The sequence below is a fragment of the Coregonus lavaretus genome (genome assembly GCF_964263955.1).
Source record: "Coregonus lavaretus genome assembly, chromosome: 33".
NCBI classification, from domain to species: domain Eukaryota; kingdom Metazoa; phylum Chordata; class Actinopteri; order Salmoniformes; family Salmonidae; genus Coregonus; species Coregonus lavaretus.
The window spans coordinates 18,336,377-18,355,815 of NC_140020.1; the positions used below are offsets into that span (position 1 = coordinate 18,336,377).

The following is a 19,439-nucleotide window of genomic DNA, read 5'->3' on the forward strand; positions in this document are numbered from 1 at the left end:
TAATCCACATTCCCTTCATAACTGTGGCCTCATGCTAATCCAGTGAGTACGCTGTTTGTGGTTTGACTGATGATCATTAGTGATATGACATTGTGTGATGACCTAATCACAAATTGAAAACATCCAGATTGTCAGACGTAGCTGGTGCCACAGCCATTCAGGCCCAAGTAGATGGGCTCTGTTATGAATCAACCCAGACTCTGACCTATGTGTTCCATCAGCAGGGCCACTGATCACACATCCCTCACTGTCACTAGTCCAACTCATTTATTCACAATGACAACATGACTGACTGCTCTCCTCTCTTTCTCCAGGTAATTTCGGGGATCGTTACTTTGGGACGGATGCTCCCTCGGACTGGTACGAGAGTGATGAAGGGATGGACTACTGAACTGTTTTGGAAGAGGAAGGAGGGGCGGTCAGCACACGAGCACATAGCCATGCATGCCCTTGACCAGCTCCTAAGAGCTCCGGACCTCCCCCTCAGCACCCCTCTACTGCCCATCATCTTGGGCACCGCCCCTGTGCCAATTCCTCCCCTCTGAGCGAGGTGAAAGGTCATGAGGCTACCTACCCTCCTGAGCACCACCCCTGTGCCAACTCCTCCCCTCTGAACGAGGTGAAAGGTCATGAGGCTACCTACCCTCCTGAGGAGGAAACGTGATATTAGCTTAGCTAGTGAAACTTCCTGCATTATCATGACACTACAACATACTTTTTTATTTAAAATGTTCTCCCCAATTTCGTGATATCCAATTGGTAGTTACGACCTTGTCTCATCACTGCAACTCCCCAACGGGCTCGGGAGAGGCGAAAGTCGAGACATGCGTCCTCCGAAACATGACTCGCTAGAGCGCGATGAGCCAAGGAAAGCTCCCCGGCCAAACCCTCCCCTAACCCAGATGGCGCTGGGCCAATTGTACGCCTGCCGTGACCGGGAAACCCATAGGATCGAACCCCAGGCTGTAGTGGGGCATCAGCACTGTGATGCAGTGCCTTAGACCAGTGCCTGACACTACATCATTCTATAGCAGCCATGTTAGTGCCCCATTAACATTACATGAGGAATATGTAAGGAATAATCAATGAGGGGCTATGCATTCTATGGAAAATAATGAACGACTGGAAGGCACTAACCTTCCATGGAGTTGCATTATTTTCCAGAGAAAGCATAGAGCCCCGAGTTGATTACCCCTTTTATACCATGGCTATAATTTAACACATTTGCCGCTAGAAATGTGCATTTCCAGATAGAAATGTGTTTATCCACTTAAGTAGCTAGCAAGTTTACTAGATAGCTACAATAGTTGCATTGGTAACCAAACAGACATGCTAGTTTAGCTAACCAAACCATCAGTCTTAACTTGCTATTATGAAAATCGAATTCAACAATACCAATGTTTTCAATTTGACTTTTGCTTTCAAATGCAGCTCAAACATAGAACATGTAAGCATGAACTATAGATGTTGAATTCTACAAAGCTGAAATACTGTGCTTTATAGGGAAATAATGCACACTCTAGAATGCCCTTCAAGCCAATCAGAAACGAGTATTCAACAATGCCATGGTATAACATTTCAAGAATGAGCATTATGATGCATTTACATGACACTTTACAATTCCATGGCAGCAGTGGCAGCACCCCATTGACATTACATGGGGAGTATTTAAATAATGATATGTAACTGAATGTCTAAAATTAGAACAATATTCTAAATACATGGCTCTGGCGATAAATGTAAGCCCCATACATATATATTGATAATCTATCTATTCACTGATGAGAATACTTGATTTGTGATTATGCTTGTTTGAATGTTGTTGACGCAGCAGGACCTGTGAAGTTGGAGAAAGAGTCGAGAGAAATGAAAAGCCTCTGTTGGGTTGAAGGATGACCATTTCTAGTCCTTTTGATGTTTACCTATTGAATGGACCCATAGAAATAGTTCAGATGACAAATCACACCACACTATGACATCAGGGAAGGAGAGAGAAGACTGTATGTGTCTGTTAGTGCCATATCTGAACTGTGCTTGAATAACATGAATATTATATGGTGATGGCTGTTGTTATTTACAGGGAGACTTTGTCTTATAGCTGAGAGGAGCATGTTAATGGTCTGAGGTACAATGGACCAAGTAGGTAGTGAACATATAAGGTAGTATAGCTCATAGGTAGCTTTTAAGCTCAATATAGCCTAAATATTAGTTAACAGACTGCTTCTATGGACATTCTGTACTGTCCTCTCTTTACGGTTGTCTTAGCTGTGATAAAGGTCTGAGGCAATTATTCACTAAAAAACTGGGGAATTGGGGAAATTATTTATTATTTGAGGCCATTTTTGTTTTAAAGGCCCAGTGTGTCAACTTGATTTTCCTGTATTTTATATTTCCGCACTATGAGGTTGGAATAATACTGTGAAATTGAAAATTATGACAATGCCCTATTAGTGTAAGAGCTGTTTGAAAAGACTCCCTGAGATTTCAGCCTGTTTTGGTGGGATGGAGGTTTGGTCTGCCTGGTGACATCACCAGGCGGTATATTAGTTATAGACCAATAAGAAAGAGTGTTCCAAACCTAGTTTTCAGTTTTCCCCTCCACACTCAGACCACTCCCAGACAGTCCTAGCAACATTATTGCTTGAGAAATGTCTCTTTGCTATAAGAAGCTATTTTTGTTTATTTTGACCATTTTGATTTAAAACAATCACAGTAAGGTATGTCATTGTTACGCAGAAATTAATTAATATTGAGATAAAAACAGCTGCATTGGACCTTTAAGGATTTTATTAGATTTCCCCTCATTTATATATTATTGGTTGTAGTTGGTGCAGAAAAATATTTTTACTTTGCAGCCATTTCTCTTGAATAATACTTTTTTCAGTGTAAATTATTTTCTGTGTATTTAATGTTTTCTCATTTAAATTGATACCCCTGGTTGGTTCACAAAGGCAGTATAATAGAGAATTTACCACAGGATATGCTTTATCTTGGATGTAACAGCAGGAGACGTTGTCTCTCTGACTGAAGCTACTCAATGTAACCATCATGAATCATCTGTATCATGTTTTTATGGCCTAACCAGCTCTTGGCAATTTACATTTATTACGTTTTCTGGCCTTCATAGTTAGTGTTGCAAGACAGAACCTTGAGGATTCAATGGCTATATCAGCATTAAAATATAGTGTCTTAAAAATGAGGTTCCAAAATATGGCCTCTCAGGCATTTTTAGCCTAATCACTTACATAATGCAATGCATATTGTTAGCTCAGACATTTGGATAGTAAACGTACAGTGTAACCTATTTGTCCAGATAGAAACAATACCATGTTTATGTATTTTTTTTAGGGAGACAGCCAGCAACCCTAAAAAAATACATTAACATGGTATTGTTTCTGTGTGTCAAACAATATCCCCATGTGTCAAACAATGCTTCTTTATAGGACATCTAATGCAGCTTTCGCTACAGTATGTCTATTCAGTTACCTCGCCTGCATTTCTGTTTTGTATGGCTTGAACTGTTGATGGGTCTTTGGTTACTTTATCTGCTTGTGTGGTTCACACAGCTTGGTTACATTTTTATGTTTAAACAATTTTCCATGAATCTTCTTTTTTTGTTGATTTTAAAATAGGAAAAAGCATGTATGAACAGACCTTGATTGAAAAAGATAGACAATTGGTTTGTTTCTTGTTTTAAGTGTGTTAACTTCAGTGGTGTAAAGTACTTAATTAAAAATACTTCAAAGTACTACTTAAGTAGTTTTTTTGGAGTATCTGTACTTTACTTTGCTATTTATATTTTTGACAACTTTAATTTCACTACATTCCTAAATAAAATAATGTACTTTTTACTCCATACATTTTCCCTGACACCCGAAAGTACTCGTTACATTTTGAATGATTAGCAGGACAGGAAAATGATCCAATTCACGCACTTATCAAGAGAACATCCCTGGTCATCCCTACTGCCTCTGATCTGGAGGACTCGCTAAACCCAAATGCTTCATTTGTAAATTATGTCTGCGTGTTGTAGTGTGCCCCTGGCTATCTGTAAATAAATAAAAACAAGAAAATTGTGCCATCTGGTTTGCTTAATATAAGCAATTTGAAATTATTTATTATTTTACTTTTGAGACTTAAGTATATTTTTTCAATTACATTTACTTTTGATACTTAAGTATATTTAAAACCAAATACTTTTAGACATTTATGCAAATAGTATTTTACTGGGTGACTTTCACTTTTACTTGAGTCATTTTCTATTAAGGTATCATAACTTTTACTCAAGTATGACAATTGGGTACGTTTAACACTACTGGTTAACTTAGCATAAATAACTTGTTATTATTTTATGTTCAAAGAAACACCGCTTGTGTAGGACGTCTTGATGAAGTAGGGTTAGCTTCGTTTGCACCACCTGAGGGCGACATTCTATCGATCTGATTCTAGCTTAATTGTGGAAGTGACGTTGGTCACAGTTGTGATGATCATCTTTGTGTCAGTTGGATCTGTAAAGCAGGCATGTAGCAATTTATTCTACTGTATCAAATGTATCGTAACACTCATTGCCGTGTAGTTTTACCATGTGTATTATGATTATATGTATATATAAAAGGGGTTTACTATTGGTTCTGTAATGTTAGGGTTGCATGACAATATTCTTATTGGTGGCAGAACTCCAGCTACTGAGGTTGCTAAACTAGCATGGCATGCTTTACTTCTGGTTGACTAGCAACCAGGGTTTTTATGTTGAATAAAGAAAGGATATGCTCACTATTAGGATTACATTAAGTACGGTAAATATGATGGCATGCTGACAATTTAATTTTACAATTCATATTGGTCCTCAGTAGCTCAATTGGTAGAGCATGGCGCTTGTATCGCCAGGGTAGTGTGTTCGATCCCCGGGACCACCCATACGTAAAAATGTATGCACACATGACTTTAAGTCGCTTTGGTTAAAAGCGTCTGCTAAATGGCATATTATTATTATATTGATATTGCTAGCAGTAGCTTGCTAGCAACTTTTTTGCAACTTTGCTCCCACCACCCCTTTTCTCAGGTAATGGGGTACCTTACGTGGGCACACGTGTCATACATCGGTCTGCCTGCCAGGCATTCGATTGCATAGCCTGCAGAGTAGGCTAGCTACATTGTCCATTATGGCAACATTTACTTGTCTGTTATTATAATGAAGAAAAGTTGTGTTGTCTACTTAGTGACGTCAATAAACGGTTACCGGTATCACCCAACCATTGACGACTGTTTTTAAAAGTCATAATATTGTCATAATGTCTCATAATAAATCTAAAGTTATATAATGAACTACTAATGTCAACATGCAATAATCAGGGGGTGGCAAGGCATATGGGTTCTGACCGGTTATAAGCAGTTCTGACAAGTTTGTCTGTGTTCCTGCAGAGCAGGGTTAGGGTCAATTCCCAAAATATTTTTGAAATTCCAATTAAATTCTTGAATTCACTCATGAAGTGGAGAATTTACGTTGAATTCAGTTCGAATTTCAACAATCTTCAAAGTTATTGAATTGGAATTAGACAGTATAGCTAGGCTGTCTGAATAGTGACATGATCAGCCTGAAAGCCTGAGGGATTTACATTTGTGGAATTGTTGGGGATAATATTGAATTGGGAATTAAATTATTGGAATTTACCTAACATTCGAATTGAGAGGAATTGAATTCTCTGAATTCAAAGACTGACTTGGAATTTCAATTGAATTATATGTAATTTACAGGGAGAGGGAATTGACTTAGAATTGAATTTGTGGAATTAACCCAAACCCTGCTGCAGAGAGTGGAGAATGGCGGGCCTGTGGAGATCCTACCAGGCTCTGATGACCAGGCATCCATGGACTGTCCAGATAATCACAGCTGGTAAGAAAACACCAATGATGTATATAAACACTGGATTGCTGATGTTATGTTTTGGCCAATGAGAGGCTTTGAAGCCACCGGTCAGCCTTATTGACACTCCTCAGAAAAGCAGTCCTCCATAGGAATGAATGGAATTATACAGTATTACATTTAAATGTTTGAAGAACATTTTTTAGTTATTGTAGTGGGGACAGTAACAGAACTTTCTAAAAATTATACTTTAAGGAAATATTTGTATATTTTCTCTTCATTTTTTTGGTTTTGCTTGCATAATATGATTTTAAGGTATGCATTAAGATGTCTGTAATAGAATAAACGTGGCAAAAACAAATGTAGTATTAGTAAATGCATTTCTATAGCTTTCAAAATATTTTTACACTGGTGGGGGAGTGCCAAGATGGAGGCGCGGAGGCGTCAAAACAACACCCCATGGGACTCATCTAGTGTGTATATATACAGTTGAAGTCGGAAGTTTACATACACTTAAGTTGGAGTCATTAAAACTCGTTTTTCAACCACTCCACAAATTTCTTGTTAACAAACTATTGTTTTGGCAAGTCGGTTAGGACATCTACTTTGTACATGACACAAGTAAATTTTCCAACAACTGTTTACAGACAGATTATTTCACTTATAATTCAGTATTCACAATTCCAGTGGGTCAGATGTTTACATACACTAAGTTGACTGTGCTTTTAAACAGCTTGGAAAATTCCAGAAAAGGATGTCATGGCTTTAGAAGCTTCTGATAGGCTAATTGGCATAATTGGAGTCAATTGGAGGTGTACCTGTGGATGTATTTCAAGGCCTACCTTCAAACTCAGTACCTCTTTGCTTGACATCATGGGAAAATGAAAAGAAATCAGCCAAGACCTCAGAAAAAAATTATAGACCTCCACAAGTCTGGTTCATCCTTGGGAGCAATTTCCAAACGCCTGAAGGTACCACGTTCATCTGTACAAACAATAGTACGCAAGTATAAACACCATGGGACCACGCAGCCGTCATACCGCTCAGGAAGGAGACGCGTTCTGTCTCCTAGAGATTAACGTACTTTGGTGCGAAAAGTGCAAATCAATCCCAGAACAACAACAAAGGACCTTATGAAGATGCTGGAGGAAACAGGTACAAAAGTATCTATATCCATAGTAAAACGAGTCCTATATCGACATAACCTGAAAGGCCACACAGCAAGGAAGAAGCCACTGCTCCAAAACCGCCATAAAAAAGCCAGACTACAGTTTGCATCTGCACATGGGAAGAAAGATCGTACTTTTTGGAGAAATGTCCTCTGGTCTGATGAAACAAAAATAGAACTGTTTGGCCATAATGACCATCATTATGTTTGGTGGAAAAAGTGGGGTGCTTGCAAGCCGAAGAACACCATCCCAACCGTGAAGCACGGGGGTGGCAGCATCATGCTATGGGGGTGCTTTGCTGCAGGAGGGACTGGTGCACTTCACAAAATAGATGGCATCATGAGGAAGGAAAATTATGTGGATATATTGAAGCAACATCTCAAGACATCAGTCAGGAAGTTAAAGCTTGGTCGCAAATGGGTCTTCCAAATGGACAATGACCCCAAGCATACTTCCAAAGTTGTGGCAAAATGGCTTAAGGACAACAAAGTCAAGGTATTGGAGTGGCCATCACAAAGCCCTGACCTCAATCCTATAGAACATTTGTGGGCAGAACTGCAAAAGCGTGTGTGAGCAAGGAGGCCTACAAACCTGACTCAGTTACACCAGCTCTGTCAGGAGGAATGGGCCAAAATTCACCCAACTTATTGTGGAAGGCTACCCGAAACGTTTGACCCAAGTAAAACAATTTAAAGGCAACGCTACCAAATACTAATTGAGTCAAAAGTTTTGAGAATGACACAAATACGAATTTTCACAAAGTCTGCTGCCTCAGTTTTGATGATGGCAATTTGCATATACTCCAGAATGTCATGAAGAGTGATCAGATGAATAGCAATTAATTGCAAAGTCCCTCTTTGCCATGAAAATGCACTTAATCCCCAAAAAACATTTCCACTGCATTTCAGCCCTGCCACAAAAGGACCAACTGCCATCATGTCAGTGATTCTCTCGTTAACACAGGTGAGAGTGTTGACGAGGACAAGGCTGGAGATCACTCTGTCATGCTGATTGAGTTAGAATAACAGACTGGAAGCTTTAAAAGGAGGGTGGTGCTTGAAATCATTGTTCTTCCTCTGTTAACCATGGTTACCTACAAGGAAACATGTGCCGTCATCATTGCTTTGCACAAAAAGGGCTTCACAGTCAAGGATATTGCTGCTAGTAAGATTGCACCTAAATCAACCATTTATCGGATCATCAAGAACTTCAAGGAAAGAGGTTCAATTGTTGTGAAGAAGGCGTCAGGGCGCCCAAGAAAGTCCAGCAAGTGCCAGGACCGTCTCCTAAAGTTGATTCAGCTGCGGGATTGGGGCACCACCAGTGCAGAGCTTGCTCATGAATGGCAGCAGGCAGGTGTGAGTGCATCTGCACGCACAGTGAGGCGAAGACTTTTGGAGGATGGCCTGGTGTCAAGAAGGGCAGCAAAGAAGCCACTTCTCTCCAGGAAAAACATCAGGGACAGACTGATATTCTGCAAAAGGTACAGGGATTGGACTGCTGAGGACTGGGGTAAAGTCATTTTCTCTGATGAATCCCCTTTCCGATTGTTTGGGGCATCCGGAAAACAACTTGTCCGGAGAAGACAAGGTGAGCGCTACCTTCAGTCCTATGTCATGCCAACAGTAAAGCATCCTGAGACCATTCATGTGTGGGGTTGCTTCTCAGCCAAGGGAGTGGGCTCACTCACAATTTAGCCTAAAAACACAGCCATGAATAAAGAATGGTACCAACACATCCTCCGAGAGAAACTTCTCCCAACCATCCAAGAACAGTTTGGTGACGACCAATGCCTTTTCCAGCATGATGGAGCACCTTGCCATAAGGCAAAAGTGATAACTAAGTGGCTCGGGGAACAAAACATCGAAATAATATTGGGTCCATGGCCAGGAAACTCCCCAGACCTTAATCCCATTGAGAACTTGTGGTCGATCCTCAAGAGGCATGTGGACAAACAAAACCCCACAAATTTGGACAAACTCCAAGCATTGATTATGCAAGAATGGTCTGCCATCAGTCAGGATGTGGCCCAGAAGTGAATTGACAGCATGCCAGGGCGGATTGCAGAGGTCTTGAAAAAGAAGGGTCAACACTGCAAATATTGACTCTTTGCATAAACTTAATGTAATTGTCAGTAAAAGTATTTGACACTTATGGAATGCTTGTAATTATACTTCAGTATACCATAGTAACATCTGATAAAAATATCTCAACATTGAAGCAGCGAACTTTGTGAAGACCAATACTTGTCATTCTCAAAAAATTTTACCACAACTGTATGTTAACTTCTGACCCACAGGGAATGTGATGAAAGAAATAAAAGCTGAAGTAAATCATTCTCTCTACTATTATTCTGATATTTCACCTTCTTAAAATAAAGTGGTGATCCTAACTGACCTAAGACAGTGAATTTAGGATTAAATGTCAGGAATTGTGAAAAACTGAGTTTAAATGTATTTGGCTAAGGTGTATGTAAACTTCCGACTTCAACTGTAAATAATTCGAAAACACCAGCTACACTACAGTAACTACACTATGTCCATTATGCCCCTGGACAGCAAAGCCCCTGGCAAGAGTCCCATAAATTCCCTCAAAAAGAGGAGGCAATTTACCCCAGCATTTTCTCTGAGGCTTTCATCTGATCAGCTTAAACGTTTACAGGTCAAATCAATTAGACTTTTTCTGTCCAAATGTTTACAAATGCCACCCCCATATTCCATGGCTCATGGATGAGAGCTCCTGGTCTGAATGGGGTTTTTCAATTTGTGCTGTACCCTAAAATGGAACCATCTGTGTTTTGTAACTATCTGACATATTTCCTGTTGATTCAGTGACAGTGTAGCTTCTGGTGGCAAACATGTTTGTTTTTGACACGTACCCTTATGAAAAAAAGATTGCAGTTAGAGTGCAGTATTACTGCAGTATGCTCTAAATACTGCATCCAAAATACGTTTTTTCTTACTGCAGTAATTTTGCAGTTATTCTGCAATTACTGTGTCCAAAATACCATAGTCTACTGCAGTTACTGCACTTTCACTGCAGTTTCAAAACTGCAATCTTTTTTGTAAGGGTAGCATTCATCAGAGGAGGAAGCACTGAATATTCAGTGTATCCAGGCAAATACACTGCTCAAAACAATAAAGGGAACACTAAAATAACACATCCTAGATCTGAATGAATGAAATCATCTTATTAAATACTTTTTTCTTTACATAGTTGAATGTGCTGAAAACAAAATCACACAAAAATTATCAATGGAAATCAAATGTATCAACCCATGGAGGTCTGGATTTGGAGTCACCCTCAAAATTAAAGTGGAAAACCACACTACAGGCTGATCCAACTTTGATGTAATGTCCTTAAAACAAGTCAAAATGAGGCTCAGTAGTGTGTGTGGCCTCCACGTGCCTGTATGACCTCCCTACAACGCCTGGGCATGCTCCTGATGAGGGGGCGGATGATCTCCTGAGGGATCTCCTCCCAGACCTGGACTAAAGCATCCGCCAACTCCTGGACAGTCTGTGGTGCAACGTGGCGTTGGTGGATGGAGCGAGACATGATGTCCCAGATGTGCTCAATTGGATTCAGGTCTGGGGAACGGGCGGGCCAGTCCATAGCATCAATGCCTTCCTCTTGCAGGAACTGCTGACACACTCCAGCCACATGAGGTCTAGCATTGTCTGGCATTAGGAGGAACCCAGGGCCAACCGCACCAGCATATGGTCTCACAAGGGGTCTGAGGATCTCATCTCGGTACCTAATGGCAGTCAGGCTACCTCTGGCGAGCACATGGAGGGCTGTGCGGCCCCCCAAAGAAATGCCACCCCACCCACCGCCAAACCGGTCATGCTGGAGGATGTTGCAGGCAGCAGAACGTTCTCCACGGCGTCTCCCGACTCTGTCACGTCTGTCACATGTGCTCAGTGTGAACCTGCTTTCATCTGTGAAGAGCACAGGGCGCCAGTGGCGAATTTGCCAATCTTGGTGTTCTCTGGCAAATGCCAAACGTCCTGCACGGTGTTGGGCTGTAAGCACAACCCCCACCTGTGGACGTCGGGCCCTCATACCACCCTCATGGAGTCTGTTTCTGACCGTTTGAGCAGACACATGCACATTTGTGGCCTGCTTGAGGTCATTTTGCAGGGCTCTGGCAGTGCTCCTCCTGCTCCTCCTTGCACAAAGGCCGAGGTAGCAGTCCTGCTGCTGGGTTGTTGCCCTCCTACGGCCTCCTCCACGTCTCCTGATGTACTGGCCTGTCTCCTGGTAGCGCCTCCATGCTCTGGACACTTCGCTGACAGACACAGCAAACCTTCTTGCCACAGCTCGCATTGATGTGCCATCCTGGATGAGCTGCACTACCTGAGCCACTTGTGTGGGTTGTAGACTCCGTCTCATGCTACCACTAGAGTGAAAGCACCGCCAGCATTCAAAAGTGACCAAAACATCAGCCAGGAAGCATAGGAACTGAGAAGTGGTCTGTGGTCACCACCTGCAAAACCAGTCCTTTATTGGGGGGTGTCTTGCTAATTGCCTATAATTTCCACCTGTTGTCTATTCCATTTGCACAACAGCATGTGAAATGTATTGTCAATCAGTGTTGCTTCCTAAGTGGACAGTTTGATTTCACAGAAGTGTGATTGACTTGGAGTTACATTGTGTTGTTTAAGTGTTCACTTAATTTTTTTGAGCAGTGTATTACTTAATTGATCTACTGCTGAAGTTTTGTTTTCATAAAGGTGTGGAAATTTCCTTGGCGACATAGGCAAACCATAATGTAGTCCTTTTATGTCGTTTTATGTAGGCTACTCTTACAGAATATAGGCGTTTTTCCTATGACGCTGAAGTGACTCATTAACCAACATTTACATGCCCAACTGTGTGTTTTGTCTGTTAATCAACACAAGATGGCAATGAAGAACAGTCTTTTCGCTACACAGTCTTTACTACCCTCACTAGCCGACTGGTCCTTGAGGCGATGCATATATCAGGGTTAGGTGCCAGCATTGTTTTGATAGCCAATTAAATCAAATCAATATTTGGTCAGACATTTCACCCTGATTTGATAGGAATATTTGTCTGACTCACTCCTCTATAACCTGTGCCTCAGGGGTAGCTAGTGCTGAGCAGTTAACCAAAATGTTTTTAGTTTTAGTTTTTTTAACAACTTTGACCGATGTCTGTTCAATTATTTGAATTTCATTTTGTTCGGGTTTTTTATGTGAGCTCAATGCGCACATTGCACAGTTTCTCTAGCGATAAATCAGATCCAGCCTGAACTGTGTGATGTATTAGGGATTTGTAGTTTCCAACAGGCCAATATTCTACATAGTTTTGTGCATAATTAACTACAATGACCACAATCCATTGCGCATCTACTTGTACGGTCTGTGTTTATTTTACAATAATAATAATAATAATAATATTTTACGCCTGCTACAGAGAGCACAATTGTGTGGAGATATAGAGAGCAGCTGTTGCTTTGGGAGGTATCTCTACCTGAAAATACATGATCAAAGTGATTGATAGTTGGTATTCAGCAGTCAAAAGTATACCTTATTTACTTTGAAGAACTACAAAATAGTGATTTTGTCAGACAGCATAGGCAGCAGCTCTATAGAGATAAGATGATGACTTGGATGAAATAATAAAGTTATTAAATAAAACAAATGTAATATACACAACAACTGAAATATTTTATTAAAGTAATGTGAATAAATGATGGTTAATAAGTGATAAGCAGTAATGGACAGACACTACCATCATGGACATTTTATTATTCTGTGTTACAGCATTCAACCCAAATAATCGAAACCGAAATCTAAAACCGTGATTATTTTTTAATATTCGAACTGAAACCGAACCGACCTCAAAAAGCACTAATCGCTCAACACTAGGGGTAGCCGAAGTCTATATTGTCATTGACCTTGTCATTGACCGTGTGAAAAGGCTTTGATATTTTCCCCAAGGCATTTACCTTGGTGTTTCTCCTCTCAGAAGCAAAGCTCTGTCTGTGTGACCAATAACAATGCAAAGAGGAAACGTCAACTGGGTTAAGGGGTTGCAGGCAGGTTAGACATTTATGTAATCAAGATGTCTGACTTGAGTGACTCATCATCTTTGTTTTCACTGGAGAGAGAGAAGGGAGCCACTGGCGTTTGTAAGTACTGTAATGCACAGGAGACGTTCAGAAGACTGAGAGAGGGCACCAGATAAGGAGATAACGTGTGTGTGTGTGTTCAAATTAATGTCTGCTCTGAAAAAGAAAGAGACACTGCAAACACACCTCAACTTTACTGACCTCTGTTTGGCTTAGCTCCAGGTCTGCTTACCTAGCCTGTATGATACATGGAATTTAGTACCTGGCATCAGTCAGTCAGTCAATGGAAGGATGGATCAATGGATGAATGAACGAATAATGAACAAACAACTGAATGAGAAAAGGGAGATCTCAGGACAACAGTGAGCCACGGTAGCAGTAGCTGAATCCCAAAGTCAAGTTGTGAGTATGGATCTTAAGAGGTACTCCTCTTCCCCTCCTACATGGGTGGGACAGGTCAGGCTGGGCTTGCTTCATCAGCTAAATGCCTCTGAGGGCTCAGTGGGTCCACTCCCTCCCCATTGGAACAACCATCAGGCCCCAGGGGGAAAGCCTGCCAACTCTTCCCCAGATCACTTCACTTAGCCTGGGCCACGTCAATCACCATCAGCCCCATTAGCCTCCAGAGGCCCTGGCTCTCCCTCAAGGACGAGCCCTGGAGCCGCCGCCAGCCAGCCTGCCAAGCTAGCTGACGCTGACATCCGCACTCTCACTTAGGGAGGGGAGAAGAAGCTTGTTGCCGCCCCTTGACTAGCTACCATACCGTGCCTCAGTGGGCATCAGATGGATGCTACATCTAGATAGGGTATTAAAGTTTGGAGGAAATACGTTTTTTTTTATGCACCTTTCCTGTGTGTTTATCACTGAACACTCACATACTGTAGGACCTTACAAAAGAGAAATGGTAGTTGTAAGAGTGTAGGCCTAGGAGCTGGCTGTGTTTAAAGATGAGCTCATATACTGTAGATAAGCCCCTTAAAGGGACAGTTATTACAAATAAAGGTTTACAATGAAGGACAGACACCACTCAGATATGAGTTCATCTGACCTTTAAGTAGTTTGTGTGTGTGTGCTTGCCTTATGTCTCATACTACTGTTAAAGGTTAGTTGTAGAGGCTCCAGTAAAAGCACATGAAAGGTTCAACTCTCTTCCCAGATGTTTTTGCTGGATCGAACTGCCTTTATTAGTCCTACTCTGACATTTTAAGAAAAGGTTAGATCACTGAAAGAGGGCTCCTCTGCCTGTGAAAACAATATTATTAAGGCCCAATGTCCTTTTTAAAACATGTTATTTGAGTGTGGGAGGTAGAGGCTGCCCTGTCAGGTCTGAGCTGACTTCAATTGGAGTTCCCTGCTCAGTGTGCCATACAGGAGCAGCACAACACCTCACCCTCCTGTAGTTGGACCTGGAGGTCCATAGGCTGGGGCTCCACCATGGCCTCATTCCAAACCAATCTAGCCCGATTTCACAACTCTCTCCCTGCAGATCTGAGTGCATAGGGTCCACCGGGTTTTTTCCATGGTTTGATAGGGTGGGGTTTGGAATCAGGCCAACCTTTTCTCTAATGAGTGTGTGTCCCCTGTCCATCCATTTCCCACTGAGGTTGTGTCCATTTGTCTCTCTGTCCCTCCCCAGTGTGTGTCCCTCCATTCATTTCCTCCAAATGAGGTGAGGGCCATCTGCCCAAGGCCAGTCAGGTCCACACCACCAAAAACAAATCGTTTTAATTAAACCAGGGCCATTCTCTCTCTTCACACCTTAGCCCCCGCCATGCAGCATTATAATATCACTATGACCAGCCAGGCTAAAAACAGAAGCACGCTAATTCTGTTGCTCTGCCGTCAGTAGTTGGTTGAGCTGTCAGTGTCTCAGCCATGGTCTCCACTCTGTCATGCATCTCTACCACCTAGCCTGGTCATCCTACATCTCTACCACCTAGCCTGGTCGTCCTGCATCTCTACCACCTAGCCTGGTCATCCTACATATCTACCACCTAGCCTGGCCGTCCTGCATCTCTACCGCCTAGCCTGGCCGTCCTGCATCTCTACCGCCTAGCCTGGCTGTCCTGCATCTCTACCGCCTAGCCTGGCCGTCCTGCATCTCTACCGCCTAGCCTGGCCGTCCTGCATCTCTACCGCCTAGCCTGGCCGTCCTGCATCTCTACCGCCTAGCCTGGTCGTCCTGCATCTCTACCGCCTAGCCTGGTCGTCCTGCATCTCTACCACCTAGCCTGGTCATCCTGCATCTCTACCAACTAGCAGAGTCATCCTGCATCTCTTCCACCTAGCCTGGTCATCCTGCATCTCTACCACCTAGCCTGGTCATCCTTCATCTCTACCACCTAGCCTGGTCATCCTGCATCTCTACCATTTAGCCTGGTCATCCTGCATCTCTACCACCTAGCCTGGTCATCCTTCATCTCTACCACCTAGCCTGGTCATCCTTCATCTCTACCACCTAGCCTGGTTGTCCTTCATCTCTACCACCTAGCCTGGTCGTCCTTCATCTCTACCACCTAGCCTGGTCATCCTTCATCTCTACCACCTAGCCTGGTCATCCTGCATCTCTACCACCTAGCCTGGTCATCCTGCATCTCTACCGCCTAGCCTGGCCGTCCTGCATCTCTACCGCCTAGCCTGGTCGTCCTGCATCTCTACCGCCTAGCCTGGTCGTCCTGCATCTCTACCGCCTAGCCTGGTCGTCCTGCATCTCTACCACCTAGCCTGGTCATCCTGCATCTCTACCAACTAGCAGAGTCATCCTGCATCTCTTCCACCTAGCCTGGTCATCCTGCATCTCTACCACCTAGCCTGGTCATCCTTCATCTCTACCACCTAGCCTGGTCATCCTGCATCTCTACCATTTAGCCTGGTCATCCTTCATCTCTACCACCTAGCCTGGTCATCCTGCATCTCTACCACCTAGCCTGGCCGTCCTGCATCTCTACCGCCTAGCCTGGTCGTCCTGCATCTCTACCGCCTAGCCTGGTCGTCCTGCATCTCTACCACCTAGCCTGGTCATCCTGCATCTCTACCAACTAGCAGAGTCATCCTGCATCTCTTCCACCTAGCCTGGTCATCCTGCATCTCTACCACCTAGCCTGGTCATCCTTCATCTCTACCACCTAGCCTGGTCATCCTGCATCTCTACCATTTAGCCTGGTCATCCTGCATCTCTACCACCTAGCCTGGTCATCCTTCATCTCTACCACCTAGCCTGGTCATCCTTCATCTCTACCACCTAGCCTGGTTGTCCTTCATCTCTACCACCTAGCCTGGTCGTCCTTCATCTCTACCACCTAGCCTGGTCATCCTTCATCTCTACCACCTAGCCTGGTCATCCTGCATCTCTACCACCTAGCCTGGTCATCCTGCATCTCTACCACCTAGCCTGGTCATCCTTAATCTCTACCACCTAGCCTGGTCGTCCTGCATCTCTACCACCTAGCCTGGTCATCCTGCATCTCTACCACCTAGCCTGGTCGTCCTTCATCTCTACCACCTAGCCTGGTCATCCTTCATCTCTACCACCTAGCCTGGTCGTCCTGCATCTCTACCACCTAGCCTGGTCATCCTGCATCTCTACCACCTAGCCTGGTCGTCCTTCATCTCTACCACCTAGCCTGGTCATCCTTCATCTCTACCACCTAGCATGGTCGTCCTTCATCTCTACCACCTAGCCTGGTCGTCCTTCATCTCTACCACCTAGCCTGGTCATCCTGCATCTCTACCACCTAGCAGGGTCAACCTGCATCTTGAACAGGATGCTAATACCTTGACTGGTCACGTCACTCTGACCTTCACACAGGCCATTCCCTGGACCAGCAGAGGGGTGAGGGAAAGCAGAGAGGCAGAGGGGGCGAGACTAGAGAGAGTATCTGTTTTCGAGTTTGGAGCTCCCAAGAGACAGACAGGGGGTGTGGGCAGTGATCAGTGATCTAAGCTCCCATCTCTCCCTCTCTGTAGGGAACAAGAATCACTCTCTCTCCGTGGTATCTCTCTCATCAGAATTTCTGCCCCATTGTTCACAGAGAGGGCTTCTCCGCTCTATTCTTCCTGACAGGTAGCAGCAGTCTACCACACACTCACTCTCTCTCTCTCTCTCACACACACACACTCACACACTCTCTCTCCTTTATCTTGGACTTTGCCAAAAGTTGTTTACAAGAATCCCCAATTTCCTTTGACATGAGCCACCATGAAACCAACCATTTCCCCAGGTGCGTAGCTCCTCTCTCTAGTGGTGTATCTGTATGATTGTTCATTAACTGCTGTGTGATAAATGGCATTCATCTGACTCCAGACCTGCCGGTGAGAGAATGTCACAGAGATGAATGCTTTGATCCTGAAATGGGTTTGTGTTTATATCTAACAAGATACTGACTGACTTTTGTTCAAATCAAATCAAATTTTATTTGTCACATGCGCCAAATACAACAGGTGTAGACCTTACCTTGAAATGCTTACTTACAAGCCCTTAACCAACAATGCAGTTCAAGAAATAGAGTTAAGAAAATATTTACTAAATAAACTAAAGTCAAAAATAAAAAGTAATACAATAAAATAACTATAATGAGGCTATATACAGTCAATGTGTGGGGGGGTACAGGTTAGTCGAGGTAATTTGTACATGTAGGTAGGGGTAAAGTGACTGCATAGATAATAAACAGTGAGTAGCAGCAGTGTAAAAACAAAGGGGGGTTCAATGTAAATAGTCCAGGTGGCCATTTGATTAATTGTTCAGCAGTCTTATGGCTTGGGGGTAGAAGCTGTTAAGGAGCCTTTTGGACCTAGACTTGGCGCTCCAGTACCGCTTGCTGACACCGCCTAGAATATATAGGTCCTGGATGGCAGGAAGCTTGGCCCCAGTGATGTACTGGGCCATACACACTACACTCTGTAGCACCTTACGGTCAGTTGCCATACCAGGCGGTGATGCAACCGGTCAGGATGCTCTCGATGGTGCAGCTGTATAACTTTTTGAGGATCTGTGGACCTATGCCAAATCTTTTCAGTCTCCTGAGGGGGAAAAGGTGTTGTCGTGCCATCTTCACGACTGTCTTGGTGTGTTTGGACCATGATAGTTTGTTGGTGATGTGGACACCAAGGAACTTGAAACTCTCGACCCGCTCCACTACAGCCCTGTCAATGTGAATGGGGGCGTGTTCGGCCCTCCTTTTCCTGTAGTCCACGATCATCTCCTTTGTCTTGATCACATTGAGGGAGAGGTTGTTGACCTGGCACCACATGGCCAGGTCTCTGACCTCCTCCCTATAGGCTGTGTCATCGTTGTCTGTGATCAGGCCTAACTGTTGTGTCGTCAGCAAACTTAATGATAGTGTTGGAGTCGTCCTAGGCCACGCAGTCATGGGTGAACAGGGAGTACAGGAGGGGACTAAGCACGCACCCCTGAGGGGCCCCCGTGTTGAGGATCAGCGTGGCAGATGTGTTGTTGCCTACCCTTACCACCTGGGGGCGGCCCGTCAGGGAAGTCCAGGATCAAGTTGCAGAGGGAGGTGTTTAGTCCCAGGGTCATTAGCTTAGTGATTACCTTTGTGGGCACTATGGTGTTGAACGCTGAGCTGTAGTCAAGGAACAGCATTCTCACATAGGTGTTCCTTTTGTCCAGGTGGGAAAGGGCAGTGTGGAGTGCGATTAAGATTGCGTCATCTGTGGATCTGTTGGGGTGGTATGCGAATTGGAGTGGGTCTAGGGTATCCGGGATGATGGGTTTCCCTTTGTTCATGCAGAGAGACCTCGTTTGAGTTGCTTTGTCCCTTTTCATGATTTTCATGATGTCAACAAAGGCAGAACATATTGATCTGAGCCTGTATTGTTTGTTGTACAGAGAATTGATAGAAATGTTTTTCCACTCAGAAGTTTTCTAGCCAGCGATATTGTGGAGAGAGTCATCGTTTTCAGCTTAATTTAGATGTTGCATCTTAACAAGTTAAAAGTCACAGTTTTCACAACTCTTTGTCAAAAATGGAAACACCCCCCGCAAAGAAACCACACTATTTAGCCTGGAAACACTTTCAGCTGTTGCCTGTCTAATTTACATGTCAATGGGTTTCTTTTCATCAGAAACTTTCTTTCTCGCTCAGTCATATTCATCAATGCGTCTCCTAAGTCAGATGTTTGCATCCTCTGCTGTAGATTTCCCATACGAGTCAATCTCCGCAGAGACACGTGAGGCCGTTTTTTGATTACGCACATATAAATAATGCATATGTAGGTTTGTCCCCCCTCCTGCCTGGGTCTGAGGCGAGGTGATCGATGCCCCCAGGCCCAGCCTCTGGGCAGTGGAAGG

The 19,439-nt window shown here is 43.6% G+C and overlaps 2 protein-coding genes across 3 annotated transcripts in view; both read left to right on the top strand.

Moving 5' to 3' along the window:
• LOC311108558 (uridine-cytidine kinase-like 1) overlaps positions 1–4,078 on the top strand; it is a 34,905-nt gene extending 30,827 nt beyond the window's left edge. For both annotated transcript variants that reach the window (XM_084151212.1, XM_084151213.1), the window contains one exon: positions 315–4,078. In XM_084151212.1, the coding sequence (XP_084007338.1) occupies positions 315–391 (77 nt within the window). In that variant the 3' untranslated portion in view covers positions 392–4,078. The remainder of the gene's footprint in view (positions 1–314) is intronic.
• Positions 4,079–5,764: 1,686 nt separating this feature from the next.
• The window catches only part of LOC311108669 (mitochondrial inner membrane protein Mpv17), a 28,692-nt gene continuing 15,017 nt past the window's right edge, over positions 5,765–19,439 (top strand). Inside the window, exon 1 of the mRNA XM_084151376.1 lies at positions 5,765–5,893. Coding sequence (XP_084007502.1) covers positions 5,821–5,893 — 73 coding nt within the window. The 5' untranslated portion in view covers positions 5,765–5,820. The remainder of the gene's footprint in view (positions 5,894–19,439) is intronic.